The sequence below is a fragment of the Artibeus jamaicensis genome, unplaced genomic scaffold, assembly GCF_021234435.1.
Source record: "Artibeus jamaicensis isolate MK-2021 breed Jamaican fruit bat unplaced genomic scaffold, CSHL_Jam_final contig_484, whole genome shotgun sequence".
Taxonomy (NCBI): Eukaryota; Metazoa; Chordata; class Mammalia; order Chiroptera; family Phyllostomidae; genus Artibeus; species Artibeus jamaicensis.
Window position 1 is genome coordinate 7,754,391 of NW_026521859.1, and position 15,490 is coordinate 7,769,880.

Here is a 15,490-nt window from a genome sequence, read left to right on the forward strand (position 1 = left end):
TTGGTACACACAGTTAATGCCATGTTTTCCAGGGTGGTTTGCAGAAGGCCCCTTTCTCTGGGCATGTCTTTGTTGGGTAAGGGCAAGCGGGTGTGAACTGCTGGGCTGACTTGATCTAGCAAGTGGTTCCTGTACTTTATACATCATAAATCAGAAGGCAGAGACATCACACTTACACTTTATACTTGACTCAGTCCCTGAAGATGAGAGGTAGAGCCTCTTTGGAGACTCTGTAGGCAAGTTGCAAATTGGTTTTGTACTCAGCTGGCACTTCATAAAGCCTGTGAACTATAATTAATTGGCTTAAGTAAACTTTAATTATTTTTTGGTGATGGGACATGGTCAGATGCCTCATCAGACTTTTTGGGGGCTAGTATGAAATAAGTGACTTTTCACTGTGGTGGCTCTGATGCTTATATTTCAGTACACACTGGTACTCGGCTGGCCTTCTTCCCCTACAGTGGGCCTGGCAAATTCTGGTGGTACCAGGTCACTGGCAACTTCCTGGCAAACTCAGGTGCTTCTCTTCTATGGCAAGAAGAGCCCAGGTTACCCCATTGCTTGGAGCAGGCTCAGTCTGGACTGGCAGGCACTGATGTGTCTGCTTGACAGAATGAAAACCGAAGCCATCATAGCAGTCAACTTGGTCCCTAAAATTAAATCTCTATTTGGCGTTAGCTGGACACTGGGCTTTGTTGCTGCCGGAGTAGCAGCTGCTGAGCTTTGCTTCTTTAGGAATAGGGCTGAGATCGTGAGTAAATACTGGCCTTGCCCCAGTGTTTGTATTTGTCAAATAGCAAAAATAAACAGGAATCCTAAATTGGCTTGAATGCTGCCACCTGGCTTTTCCACCACCTCCCATTTCCAGCCTGGGTCCAAGAGGAGAGGAGCTGGGCCAAGGTCGTAATCTGGGAGGAACCTGGCAGGTGTCAGTGAGTGTTGCTGGACTTGGGACTGCAGGGAGGTGGGGCTCGCTGGTGCTGGCTGTTGATTCAAAGCAGTAGTGATCTCACTCTCCTTGAGGGGTGCTAAAGGCTGCCAGGAATGGTTCATTCTCCGTGGTCTTGGAGATGACTGATGTTTGCAGTGGTGGGACAGTTGTGCTCAGAGGGACCTCAGAGAGGATGGGTCTGGGCAGGTTGTGGGTGGGTAGTGAGGGCACTGAGCTGTATAGCCCCATCTTCTCTTTAGAATATTTGAAAATTATCTCTAAGGGTTTGTCTTAAAAACAAAAACACGAGCAGGGACTTAGGAAGCTAAGGCCTAGCAAGGCTCATTATCTGATCTTTATATAATTTTCCATTTGCTCTTCTGCTGCCAGAAGTGCCTGGTGTCTCAGTCCCTTGGAACCATTTGCAGATCTGTTTCGGGAGGAGGAACACGACTAATGGACTTAGGAGGGAGGAGAGGAGTGAGTCCTTCAGTCTTGGAATCACATGAGAGCAGCCGTGGGTTCAGGAGAACGCAGAAGGAGGAATATTAGTGGCTGTTCACATTAATCACTGATATTGGTATTTTTATTGAGTACTTAACCATTGACTACCATTGAATACCTTTTAATAATGATCTGAGTTAATCTTACAAGTCCATGAGTTATAGCATTTGCCCTGTTTTAGACATAAAGAATGAGGTGTAAAAGAGGTTATGGTAAAGCAGTGGGCCACTGCTGGATGGAGGATTCAGGTCTCGGCCACTGTGGCTTTTACACTCACTGCTGTTCTGCCAAGTTGTGGGTAGGGGGCAAGTAACCTTAATTTACTGGAAATTTGTTTCCTGTTATGGGAATGATATTGCCCGATAGTTGAACATTATTCTCTTTCCATCCGATGAGCACTTCTGCTCTGTGATGGCACTTGGACTTTTAGCCCAAACAGCCAAAGTATGAGCAACCTGTGTGTGTGCCTTGAAAAGGGGAGGGCCGGACTCACTGGCAAGCATTTTCCTATGGCGTGACTGTGACGGGCAGTGGTGCCATGGCTGAGATGGAAAGAGATGCCTGCAAATTGAAATGTTATAAATAGGGAATGGTTACTTTACTTTCCTGCTACTTGGGTTGCTTTTGAAAAATATTTGCTTAGTGAGTAACAGTGTGACATGGAGTCTACTTAGCAATAGTTTCAACTCATTCATCCTGAGAAATTGAGGACCTTTTAGGGTTTTCTTTGCTGCCAGCCTGATTATTTGCATAGGATTAGTGCATGAGTTTGCATCGCTGGTTGTTAGTATTTCCTTTGTTAACTTCTCATTTCAGGTCTCTTAGAAACTGGTTTGAACTCCATGATTGTTGAGGTGTATCAGACTCCCTGGTAGTGCTCCTGTAAGCAGGCTTTTAAACATATCTCTTCATAGGCTGTAGATACTGAATAGACTAAAGAGAGGCAAAAGGCAAGAGGAAATTTAATCACTGATTCTGGGAAAGCGGTTGGAATCCTGGTCTCCCAAAGAACCTTTGAGACAAGACCATTATCTGATTTTATTCTCAGTATGGGCAGGTCAGCTTAATAAGGACTAGGAGAAGCAGGAGGGGTGGGGGGAGCTTCACAGGCAAATGGTAACAGGTTTCCAGAATAAGTTAACTGGTTATTATTCACTCCTTGCTCTTCCTTTGCATTTAGAAATCCAGGCTCCTCTCTCACTCTTTCTGGGTTTGAATCTTCTGAGTGTTAAAACGTGGCCCAGGAAAAAATACAAAACCTGACAAGGTTTGGGTGTGCTTCTTTCCTTATTTGGAATGCTCAGGACCAGGGCTATTATTCCATTTCAACTTCTTACAGATGACAGACAGTGTGCTATTCATCTTTGTGTTTCTGGCTCAATGCCATGACACCTAGTAGTTAGGCAATAAAGGATTGCAGAAGGATGTTGCTCTAAACTAACTGTTCATTCTAGACAAGTTAGAGGGCAGCTGGAGCGTGAGCTGTATCTTACTCCCGAGATCTATAATTCAAGGATATTTGAGTTACTAACAGAACATTCTAAACTTAAGCAAGTTGGCAGACTAGAAGAAGTAGGGTATGGAATTCTCTTTGTGAGTCTTCCCAAGTCATTTCGATTTTCTGATGACAGCGTATGAACATTTATGTGTAGTTAAAACTAATGTACTTGCTTGTGTTCTGCCTTTTTCATGTAGCTATTTTCTGTTGTCTTACAGAGATTATTTTTATATTTCATTTACTTAATAAATATGGTGCATCTCTTAAATGTCAGGGTCTATATATGATAGTAAAAGGTTATTTATGGTTCCTCTCTTGGAGTTCATAGCTTAACAGGGAAGACAAAAGGGGTGATAGGTAAGGACGAGCGAGCCTTTAAGAACAGAAGGAAAAGTGTGCTGGAAAGAGAGAATAGCATGTGGAATGGCACAGAGGTAAGAAAGATCCTGCTTGTTCAAAAATTAGAAAGGTCATGTGGTTGGTGCTCAGCAAATAGGGGCAAAGGGCATGTGGAATGAGGGTAAAGAAGCAGCAAGGGCCAGACCATATAAACCTATTTAAAGGTGTGAAAGTGTCAGGCTATCACTCAGAGTACAGTGGGCAGCAGGGTTATAATATATCTTGAATTAGATTTTTTAAGAGATCACTATGGCAGGTCTGTGGAGAATGGATTAGCGAGGGAAGCCTAGAAGCAGGAGACCAGTTGAAATCTTCTGCTGTAGTGCAGGAGAGAGATGATATTTCTGAGGTGGTGTTACTGAAGATGGGGATTAACAGATTTAAAAGACTTTGGAGAGTTTGCCGAGTTGAAAGATGGGGGTGGGCAGGGTGGAAGGAAAGCACTCTTTTAGGCTGACTCCCCAGTTCTTGAGCTGAGTCTGGTGGTTGATTACTTTGAAGGGGAAGGTTGGGGAGGGGAGGATTGGAGTGGACTGGGGAACCCAGAGTTTGGATGGGTGTTAGTAACTTTAAGGTACCCATGATTCATATCAGTTCAAGTCTTCATGCCTGCCATTTCTAATGGCTACTTTCCCCGGCTAGCAGTGTGTCCAGCCATCCAGCTTTTGTGGGACACTTGGATTGTTGTCATGGTTCTCCCACTGCGAACAAGCAGCACTGATGAAGTTGTCTACGTACAAACCAGACGCTCTTTTTCTTTTTGGGTTGTTCCCAGAAGAGAAGGGTATTTGAGGTACATTCCCCGAGGTGGAACCCCCAGGTCACAGGAAACGAAGGAACAGTTTTATGGCTCTTGCTGCGTATTTCCAGATTGCCCAGAGAAAGACTAGACTAATTTAAAGTGCCACCAGCAATCTATAAATGTGCCCTTTACCCCACAAGCCTGCCAGCTTTGGAGTTTGTCATTTTAATTTATTTATGCTGCTTTGATAGAGATAGGGAGATATCCTTGTTTGTGTAAGTTTGCATCCCAGTGGTTGTGAGGGACGTCAAACATTTATCCGTGTGATGATTCCTGTATGGATATCACCTTCTGTGCCAACTATTGAGTGGAATTTGTGTTAACCTCATCTGCAGTGATTCTTTATATTTTCAGTTATAAGGTTTTTTAAAAAAATCCTCCCCTGAGGATATATTTATTGACTTTAGAGAGAGAGGAAGGGAGAGAGGGAGGGGTGGAGGGAGACTGAGAGAGGACCCTTGATGTGAGAGAGAAACAGTGATTGGGTGTATGCACCCAGGCCCACAATCCAGGGGGTCAAACCCACAACATTTTGGTGAATGGGGTGATGCTCCAACCAAGTGAGCCGCCTGGCCAGGGCGAATTATAAATTTTTATTAGCTATGTGCAACATATATTTTTACATTCTACTTTTAATATTATTATATTTAGTAACACAAAAATGGAGGTTAATATTTTTAAATCCATTTTATTTGTGTCTGTGAGTATCTTCTTTGTTATTGCTGGTTTGAATAGTTAGAAATGATCTCCTTACAGATGGGCTGGATAAACTTATATGATTACTTTGAATTGTTTATTGGATCTTTTTCACGTGGGGTTGGTTGACTTTAGTGGACTTTAGTGTCATGTTGGTGGGGAGCGCTACATCAGTGTGTCCTGTAGGATGTCCGTGCACCTTGCGGTGAGTGAGGGGTTATATGGTCAAGGGCGTTCCAGAACTGCCGTGTTCAGCTCCATCACCATCTCCTGTAGCCTTCCTGCCAGGGCCTGCTGGAGCCATCAGCAGCTAATACTAACTGTGCCTCTCCAAGACAGGGCTGCAACTGGGTGCATTTCCTAAGCCTTTAGGCCAGGGATTGGTGACCTTTATCTGTAAAGAGCTGCCTAGAAAGTGTTTTTGGCTCTGTGGTCCACGGCCTCTCTTGTGGAGAGGACTGAGCTCTGCCTTTGCAGTACTTCGAAGCAGCCCTAAAAGAGTGGGGTGGCTGTGTTCCAATAAAACTTGATTTGTGGACACCGACATTTGAATTTCAAATAATTTTCATGTGTCACAAAAATATTGTTCTTCTTTTGGTCCCCCCCTTCCCCAAACTATTTAAAATGTGAACAACATTCTTAGCTTCTGGGCTGTAAAAAAGTAGGCAACAGGCTGGAATCTGTTCACCCATGTTTTAGAGGCTAGAATCGCGAACGTCCTGTGGGACCAGATCCAAGAACGTCGCTCTGGAAACGTCGACGGGGACGGCGCCCCGCTTGTCCGCAGTGTGCTTCTTAGTAGCAGCGCCTCGCTCCTCTGCTGCGTCTTCTCGTGTACCGTACACCAAGTTTATACTCTACGTCTGTTTTGACATGTCCCCTTGTTGGTCTTTTACCTCAGTTTGTAGTCTCAATTTTTTGTTTTGTAGCATGCTCCGAGTCTAGGAAGGTATAGTTTCAGATTATAGCCTTTTAAAAAAAATCTGGAGTCTTCCCATTTAAATTGGGACATTTGAAAAGATGATCGATTATCTAATCCCAAAGGGAATAAAGCTAAAATACAGTGAAATGATAAGGAGGAGGAGTGATACTTAAAATAACATTCCTGGAGCACTACTTGTGTCGCGCTTGTCCTGTCTGCTTTACCTGGAGTAACAATTCTGAAGACCATGTTAAGAGAGTAGGTGTTACCCAGTGGACGGTGTAGCTCGGTGGATGGAGCGTGGACGTGCAAACCGAAGGGTCGCTGGTTCAATTCCCAGTCAGGGCACATATGCTTTTCTAAGACAGGGCTGCAATCAGGGTTGCAGGCTAGGTCCCCATTTGGGGGGCATATGAGAAGCAGCCACACATTGGTGTTCTCTCCCTCTCTTTTTCCTTCCCTTCTCTCTAAAAAATAAATAAATAAAATCTTTTTTAAAAAAAGAGAGAGAGGTGGAGACACAGGGCTGCCCACATCCCCTAGATGGGACCTGCTCAACTGGGCCTGCTTAGCACACTCCAGGTTAGAATAGGTTTTGTTTATACATTCTGGCTGGAATCGCTGCACTGGCTGGTGCTGTTACCGTCGCCTTGGTTTGCGTCAGGATTATTAGTGAGCACAGAAGAAGAGTAGTATTTCCCCTGGACCTTTACCACTGTCTTCTTAACAAAGTGGCTTCTGTACATAGCTGAGGGTCTCAGCCAATAGGAATGTCAGTTGCAGTGGATGGAAGGCGATGAGGGTCCGTGGTTCACAGACTGAGTGCTGAGGCCACGCTCTTCTGCATTGCAGGTTCCAGGCAAGACAGCATCTGGGTCAGGTCTTGCCCGTTTTTTTCCTTTTCCCAGCGTCCTCTAAGCTCGCCTCCTTCCAGTCCTATAGTCAGCACATTCTAGCTTTGGCATTCTCTATATTTGCAGTTTTGACTGTTACGGTCCCTACTTTTGCCCTAGCAACAGAAGACTTTTTTAAATCAGAGGGGATAGTAGGAAATGAATGGAAGAGCTAACCAAATTTATATAACATTACCGGGAACAAATCTGTCTGTGCTCTGTGGGAGCTTTCCCCTTGCTGCTTTTCCCTTCATACGTTCTTTTTTCCCTTCAAATCTAGAGAATTCCCAGCAGTCAGCGCCTTGCTATTACCGATGTAATGTGCTGCTCAAAATAAAATGGTCAGAAACTCTGGGGGTGTCTAGCTCTGCCTGGCTTTTGGTTGTCTGTTAGCATGTTTTATGGTCACCATCTCAGAAATAAATCTTGGTTGCTTTATCTTTGTTATAATATTGACAGGGACTGAGGTCTTTCTTAAACTACTAGTTTTATGCAGTATGAAAATTTTTTCTGTATTAAACTCATAAAGTATTCCTGCTTGCCCATTATGAATACACAAAAGTTTATCACTGCTTTCAATTAATTTTGTTAAGAATGATGTCAGTTTACCCTGACAACTGTGGCTCAGTTGACTGGGCATCGTCTTGCCGAGCGGTTCTGTTCCCCTCCAGGGTACCTGCCTAGGCTGCGTGTTTGGTTCCTGGTCAGGGCGCAGGTGGGAGGCAACTTACTGATGTTTCTTTCATATGGATGTTTTCCTCCCTCTCTTTCTCCCTTCCTTCCCCTCTCTCTCCCTCCTCCCTCTCTAAAAATAAATAAATAAAATCTTCTAAAAGATTATTGCAATTTGATAGGGAATAAGAATAACATAAATTATGTTACACTTGTAAACTCCAAGGAAATTTTTCCCCTCCTGCTTGAAGGATGAGGTCATAGGATAAGAATCATTAAAGATACATTGGCATCCTTGTTCTGACATAGCTGCACGTGTCTTGTCTTCAGTCAGGCCCTTCTCTGCGCCCTAGAGTAGAAGTGACAAGGGATAGGAGTGATGTGGGTCGCCGCAGTGAGTGTGGGGGCCCTGGGAGCATTTATAGCGGGTCATTTTAGAGCTCCCTCTTCCTTGCTTTGAAATTTGCTTTGTTTTAGACTTTACCTTTTAATCTCCTCGGCAAGTATTTATAGTTTTTCCATATCCTGTACAGTTTGGGCTGCTTTACTGATATTTGCTTATTTATCCACTCCTGGTGAAGTATGTGTTCTGGGTAAATGAAAATTTCTAAATAACTAAAGTTTAAACTAGGGTGGATCACTAATAACCTCTGGAGAATAATATTGTGATACCGCTTATAATTCTAATTATAAAAGATTAGTATAATCTTTTTTATTAAAACAAAGGAGGATGTTTTAAACTCATCATTACATTTGCTTGTCATTTCAAGTACCATGCTGAGCATCATACTTGTGAACCAGTTATGGTTTTCTTAAAACAGAATGATACTCTCAGGGTTTCTGGAGATGAAACTATTTGCTCTTATCCAAAGGGTGCCAGACGATTTCATCTCTTGAGTTATTGTGATTGTATAGTGGAGGCTTTTTGGTTTTCTCACAGTTGCTTCTATACCTGTGCCCATGTCCAACAGCCTGCTGTACCACCACACTTTAATTGGCTGCTTCTACTTAGTTCAGGTCTGCAGATCCATTCATTCATTTAGTCCACAGAAGCTTGTCAGGTACACCATGAATTGGGTGCTGGCCTTGAGGGCTTTGACAGCATCACTGTGTAAAACAGACTCTTGACTTCCTGGACCTTTGCCTCAGAGGGGAAAGAGGACACACTCAATGGAAAAATTGGTCGGTACAGAATTATGGAAGTCATAGGGAAAACAAAAGGAATGAAGGGAGACAGTGAAACCTAATTTAAGTTGAGGGAGAAGAGGGCAGGGATGACATTTCAGAGGATGCCCTATCTCTGTGAAAGACTGCATCTTCTTCTAAGTCATGTGGACCACTATCGAGAGTTTGAAGCAGGAAGTGAAATTCTCAGACTTGGTGTGTGAAGGAGAGTGTGTGTGGGAAAGGAAGCCAAGAACTCTGTACTCACTGCTAGGCTCTAGAAGAGGCCTGAGGCTCCTGGTGTGAGCATTTTCAGGCCTTTCTTTGGACCGATCAGTGAAGTATTAGCAGACTTTTTTTAAAAAAAGTGTCAGATAGTAAATATGTAAGTTTGTGGGCCATATGGTCTCTTTTGTAACTCTTCAGCTCTGCCATTGTAGCTTGAAAGCAATAGCCAGATGAGTGATGGAGTTACAATAGAACTTACAAGAACGAGTGGCATGCGGGTTTAGTTTCCTGACTTCTGGCTCAGAGGATGCTTTATCTGTTACTTCTGTCATCTTCGTTTTGAAGTGGTTGAGCAAGTGAGGAAATGCGATCTTCATGGTTGTCCTGGCCTTGAGCTGCTTCTAATCGTTATGGGAAGAAGATAAATACATACACTTATGAGGCCATCAACAACATTACAAGACAGTATGTAATTAGACACCTACACGATGAACAGAAACAGGAAATGTGGTGAGATGGTTGCTCATCTGATTGGAATTTGGTTGACCAGGAAATGTTGTACAGGCTTCATGGAGAAGGTGGAAGTTGACAATCGCAGAGGCTAGAACTGACTACAACTTAGTCCAACCTGCTAATTTTACAAGCAAGTAAAACCAGGTCCAACCGATCTTAAAGCAGTGTCTGGACAAGAATACATGCCTTCTGTTTTCTAAATCTTTGTCCAGCTGTTCCTTCTACTTCATATGGGGCCTGCCCACAGGCTGAAAACACATTTATGGTATTAATGTCAATACTATAGCCTATTAATACTATGTCATGTTAGTAGGAAGGAGGAGGAGTGAGAGGTTCCAAGTTCTGGGTTGTACAGAAACTTCTTTTGTTCTTGAAGAAAGCGGTTCTTAAAAGATCGAGAACAGCATGGTGGTAGCTGTCATTTGGGATGAGAAAGAAAGAAAAGAGAAATGGGTGGGGAGTGGGAATCAAAGGAGGGAAATATGGATTATAGAGAAATGGTTGTCTACACTCACAGAGGGACACGGAGGCAATCTTCATGTCCTCAGAGGGCGGTGTCCACAACAAGGCATAGCCGCACTGTTGAAGGGGACTCGGCCATTCTAAGAAAGGAAGTAGTCCCTCTGTTCTGACATGGAAAAATTCAGTGATGCAGCATGAGGAGATGGACACAGTCCAGTCACAGGACAGTGTGTGTGGCCTGTCCCATGTAGACAAAACCGAAGCTGCCAGCCTGACCTGGGTAAGTGTGTGGATGTGTAAGTGCTCAGGGCAGGTCTGCACCCAAATTAACAGTGAGTTTGTCCAGGGGAATGCGTGGATTTGAGCAGATACTTAAACATTTTATTCTATTTTGTGGTTGTGGGAACTATTACAAGAATGTTTATTATAAAAAAAATAATGAAACAAGAAGAGTATTTCAACAAGAAGGGCCAGGTTGGAAAAAGGCAGGGGAGAGGCTCTTACAGAGGAACTGGGCTGCTTCCCATGTGTTTCTCAGGATCAGAGAAGACTCAGGCCAGAGGGGTCGGGCCTTAGCTCGGGGGTCCAAAAGTTGGTGGGGTGTCAGAATTATTTGGAAAGCTTAAAAACAAAACACGTTCCTGGCTCCATTGCAGAACCACGTGAACTTAAGTGATGGGACTGAGGCTATGGATTTTTTTAAAAGCTTCCCAGGTAATTCTGTTGCAGCACCCGACGCCAGAGGCCTTGGTGAACCTCTGATTTAGTCTCCTCACCTCTGTGCACACGAGGGAATGGAGGCTCTTCATCAGGTAGGACTCGCCTTGGGTGTTCACTTTTCAGTGACTGTGTCTCCCGATTCAGCTGTTTTCCCTAACAGAAGTGTTTAGGTATCATTAAATGTCTTAACAGTACATCTTATAGGGAACATTCTTTAAATATTGATTTTGAACTTGATCCTTGCCCTCCCTAGTACCCATTGCTTCACCCTTTGAATTATCTTTGAGAATGATTTTTATATGATTTGAATTTTCTTAGAAACCAGAGAGCTTGCCACTAGGCTACTGGAAAAAGCTATAGTTTTAGATCATGAGTCTTCAGCTGACTAAAGGGCCTTAAGAAAATAACTTTTCTCAGGCGTCACCTCTGTCTCTGTTAAGGGAGAAGGACTTGGCACTTCTTTCTCTGGGCAGGGATTCAGTGAGGATGAATAGTTCAAGGGACAGTCCCTTCAACTTTGTAGCAGGGGGAGTAAACCTTCCTTCAAATGAATTCTTACTTGGAAGACCCCTAGCAAATTAGCAAAGCAGAGCCGCTGTGTTTGAGGCAGAGATGGGGAGCTCGGAGTCCCACCTGCTGTTCCTGCCCTGACGTGCACCCTCCCGGCCCACGGGACAGCCTGAGAAATGTGTTCGGTATTATGCCCTCTTGAGTCCAATTTGAAAACCATTACTTTTTTCCTCTTTCTCCTCCCATTCATAATTATTTCCCAGATCCAGCTGATCTGACCTCTCATCTCTGTTGCCTTCTCCTTGCATGACCTCACCCTTGTCTACATCACCCCAACTTCACCTTTACGAAGGTTTGCGTATCTACTGTGTTCCCCCATGACTTTTGCTGTCCACTCTGCCACCAGATAACCCTTTTTATTCCTAAATGTGGTTGTATGCCTCTATCCCCAACCTCCAGTATAAACGTACAGTGATTTCTCATTGGGTTTTGGGTTGGGATCAAATTGCGGAGCCTCTCCGGGTGTAACTGTGGCCACTGCGCTGCATCTGGCTGTAGAGCCACACAAGTTTCTTGGTTGCTGAGCTTCCTCTGCTTCAGACTTTTGTTCTGGGGCTCCCTCTGCCCAGTCCCCTTCCGCTAACCCTGTCCAGGCTTAAGTTGTGTTCCTCCATCCTTCAGAAGTACTCCAAAACTTTTCTGGAGTATCTCTCAGCTGGGGAGTACCTGCTAAACCCTTTCTCACAGGACTCTATTTCTCCTTCTCTGTAGTAATGTCAATTCTAATTAAGCAATTACTAATATAATTAGTTGTTTCTGTGTGTCTTCTTTTTAGAAGGTAAATGCCATAGGGCTGGAATAGAGTTCTCAAGGTTCTTGCACACACCTAGTAGGTTTTCAATAAATACTGTCCAGTGCTTTCCTGGTATCCAGTTTGTGCACAAAACGCATGCCTAGTGTTCAGCTCAGGGGAGATGGCCAAGGCATGTTGTGCAGTAGATCTGTTTGTAGGAGCTGGAATTGCCTGTTGAAGGGTGAGTTAACTTAATGGTCCATATTTTAGAGCCACTTTGTCTTAGGTGGGTTACCTAGTACGGTGCAGTTTGAGGAGCCCCGAGTTTTGATTAATTAGAAACTTGATCAGTTATTTTAAGTGAACAAAGAACTGGAAAATTCACTTAATGAGTGGAGAAGTGTGTGGGTACAACGGGTTTGGAGGTGGGTTTTGTATCTTGCTTGGAGCCGTCCAGTAACTCAGTAATCGTGGGACTAGTGCAGAATGGAGTAGCATTCCTCACCTCGAGAGGTAGAGGTGTGTACTCTAGGGAGAAAAATGAAGCTGTAGGAAGCCAGTGCTTAACCCCACACCCGGACACACACACAGTGAACGCGTGACCTCTGTGCTCATTCCGCAGAGCCACCTCCTGGGTGTGTGTAGCGCTGTCTGTCTAGCCTCCCTGCGTGAGTCAGGGCCAGACTCAAGGCCCATAGCACATCAGAGTGATGTTCGTCTCTGCCCACTGCTCTCTGGCTAGATTGCCTCTTCTGTTCTCTGATTTCATTTAATTTGCACAAGTGTAATAACCTGCCTCAGGGTTATTCATACATCTTTGAAACTTCAGAACACCTTAGCTCTCTACAGCTGCTTTTGCCCTTAGAAACTTGGAGAAGTACAGAGCAGAGCCTCTTTTGCAACCTCTTGGGTTGCGTCTGTATTGTTGGGTAGTCTGGGAGAAGGTGTGTCTGCATGTACTTGCCAAATGGCAGTTGGGCCCCAGGAGGTGGTCATGAGTTTTCTTTCCTCAATCAGATGCATCTGCTATGCTTAGAAGGTGTGGCTGGGGCTGATTTTGCAAGACAAGGTGCAAAAAAAGCCAGAAGTGAAAAGGGATGATACCACAGAATTAGTTATCGAGCAGATTCTTTTCTTGAGTCCAAGATGAAGTTAATTATCTCAACAAGAATATCAACTACAATCTTTTTTTTTTTTTGGTATTAAAGAAAAGATGAATATATTCTCACAAACTGCAAGTTTTTCAGCATTTAACTGGAGGCAGCTCTGGGACAGGGCAAAGGACTTTTAATTTAAGGCTAATACTTTTAGTTCAAATAGTTAAATTTGAGGTAGAGCAGAATTGAATCTTGGGTTGTTTCAAGGTGCTAAGGAGACAGGAACTCTGACCATTTTGAAAAAAAATTCTTGCTTTATTTTCTCAGTTACTGGTACAGAGACAAACTGAGAAGGAACTTGCCCTGTCGGGTAGCTGGTATTTGAGGTAGCCATTATTTTCTTGACACATAACCTCTCTCCGTTTTGTAGAAGACAGTGAAAACTTTCTGTTGGACCCTCTCAATCGTCATTAATGCAGAAAACTCTCTTTTAATATGTATTCTTAACCGCCACCCCCCTCACCCCTAAGGACCTTGGGATTTAGTGCCTAGTGCCACAAATATAATTTCCTTCTTCCCAAGTTTTCATTCTGGGAGGTGGTAGTATACAATTCTGTCTAGCTGGGTGAAGTTTCTGTTGCATGAATTAATTTAGTGCCCACTGCGTCCTGGCTGAGCCCAGCTTTGTGCTCGGGCTCCTGGCAGGCTGCAGGTCCGTGTTCTGTTGACCATGGCCTTTAGAGGCTATGCAAATAGGATGTGCATCTAAAAGCATCAGCTTTGTTGATTAAAGCACATTAAGAATGCCAAGGGCCTAACTCTGTTTTGCAAAACAAACAACCCAAAACCAAGCAAACAAAAAAACACAGCTTTGCATACATGAAACATTTGAAAAAAAAATCACACCGTGTCTCTAGGTTATCTGCAACCGGGTGCTGTGAAAGTAGCAGCTTGAATAGATAGATGCCAACCTACTTTTCGGTTGTTTTGCCCTGGTATCAGAATATGGTGATTTAACATTTGGGTCATGGGAAGGAAGATAACTAGCTAGTCAGCAAGTTGTTTCCTTCTTGCATTAGGATGTTTGACTTCTATACAGCATTTTGAATACAAGCTACACAGTGCTTTCATGTTCACGTTCTCTACGATTTTTATAATTGAGAGCTATTGTCAGCTTCATTTTACAGTTGGAAGAAGGGGAAGCCAAGGTAAAGGTCAGGCAAGGAAACCAAAGCTTCACAGCTAGGAGGTCAGGCCCCGGGGCGGAACCAGAGTCTTTGTTTCTCAGTTGTATAGTAGCTTAGTGTTAGGAAGATATGGTCAGGTTTTCACTAGGAATGATAATGGTGGTGATAATGGTGGTGGTGGGATTGCTCCATCTTTTATTCTCTGTTCCTGTGTAACACCTTCTTGGTTATTGTTCCTCCCTCTCCCTTTTTTATTTCTTTCAGCTTGGATTCCTTAGTACCACCTCTGCTCAGCCAGAACAGAAGGCCCCGAATCTTATTGGCAAATATCACCACGTTGACCGTGCCACTGGCCAGGTGCTAACCTGTGACAAGTGTCCGGCAGGAACCTATGTATCTGAGCACTGTACCAACACAAGCCTGCGAGTCTGCAGCAGCTGCCCTGTGGGGACCTTTACCCGGCATGAGAATGGCATAGAGAAATGCCATGACTGTAGTCAGCCATGCCCATGGCCAATGGTTGAGAAATTACCTTGTGCTGCCTTGACTGACCGAGAATGCACTTGCCCACCTGGCATGTTCCAGTCTAATGGTACCTGCATTCCCCATACGGTGTGTCCTGTGGGTTGGGGTGTGCGGAAGAAAGGGACGGAGACCGAGGACGTGCGGTGTAAGCAGTGTGCTCGGGGTACCTTCTCTGATGTGCCTTCTACTGTGATGAAATGCAAAGCATACACAGACTGTCTGAGTCAGAACCTGGTGGTGATCAAGCCAGGGACCAAGGAGGCGGACAACGTCTGTGGCGCACTCCCGTCCTCCGGCACCACCCTGCCTTCCCCTGGCACAGCCATCTTTCCACTCCCTGAGCACGTGGAATCTCATGAAGCCCCTTCCTCCACCGATGTTCCCAAAGGTAACTTAACCTCATGAGTTCTTTATTTGAGGAGGGATTGGTACAGTGGGCTTATACCAAGGATGTTTTCTCCATTTAGGATATTCCAAAGTCACCCCTTGATGAAGGGACTTGCATTTTGTGGCCAATTAAATCTGGCTTCTTGGGACCTTTTAGAAACATTTAGACTCAGAAGTTTTCAAGTAGCTAGAGGTATCGGATATCTAAAAACTGGGTCACATCAGGCTGGAAAATAGGAACCCAGTAAAACAAGGACAGTGTATGGCTTTATATAAGTCACTGAACTGGCCTTGGTTTCAAAGTTGTCAAATAAGTGGATGATTTAGATGTTTAAGGTCACTTCCGGATTAAAAGTGTTCCAACATCGAGTCATCCCTGGGTAGATGTGGGCAGAAGGTCAAAAGGAGGGAGAAGGGGAGAAGACAACAAAACACGTGGAAGGGAAGGATGAATTTTGGATTCAAGGTTAGGCAAAGAGGGCAAAATAAGTTAGACACTTCAGGAAGCAAGCAAATTTGTATCACATTGAAGATAACCAGCATTCACATCTGGAAAATAACGTGTTTTTTTTTTTTTTTTTCCCAAA

At 44.1% G+C, this 15,490-nt stretch overlaps 1 protein-coding gene across 1 annotated transcript in view; it reads left to right on the forward strand.

The window, feature by feature from the left end:
* The window catches only part of TNFRSF21 (TNF receptor superfamily member 21), a 64,545-nt gene that overhangs the window by 5,304 nt on the left and 43,751 nt on the right, over positions 1-15,490 (forward strand). The window contains exon 2 of the mRNA XM_037142550.2: positions 14,256-14,904. Coding sequence (XP_036998445.2) covers positions 14,256-14,904 — 649 coding nt within the window. The remainder of the gene's footprint in view (positions 1-14,255; positions 14,905-15,490) is intronic.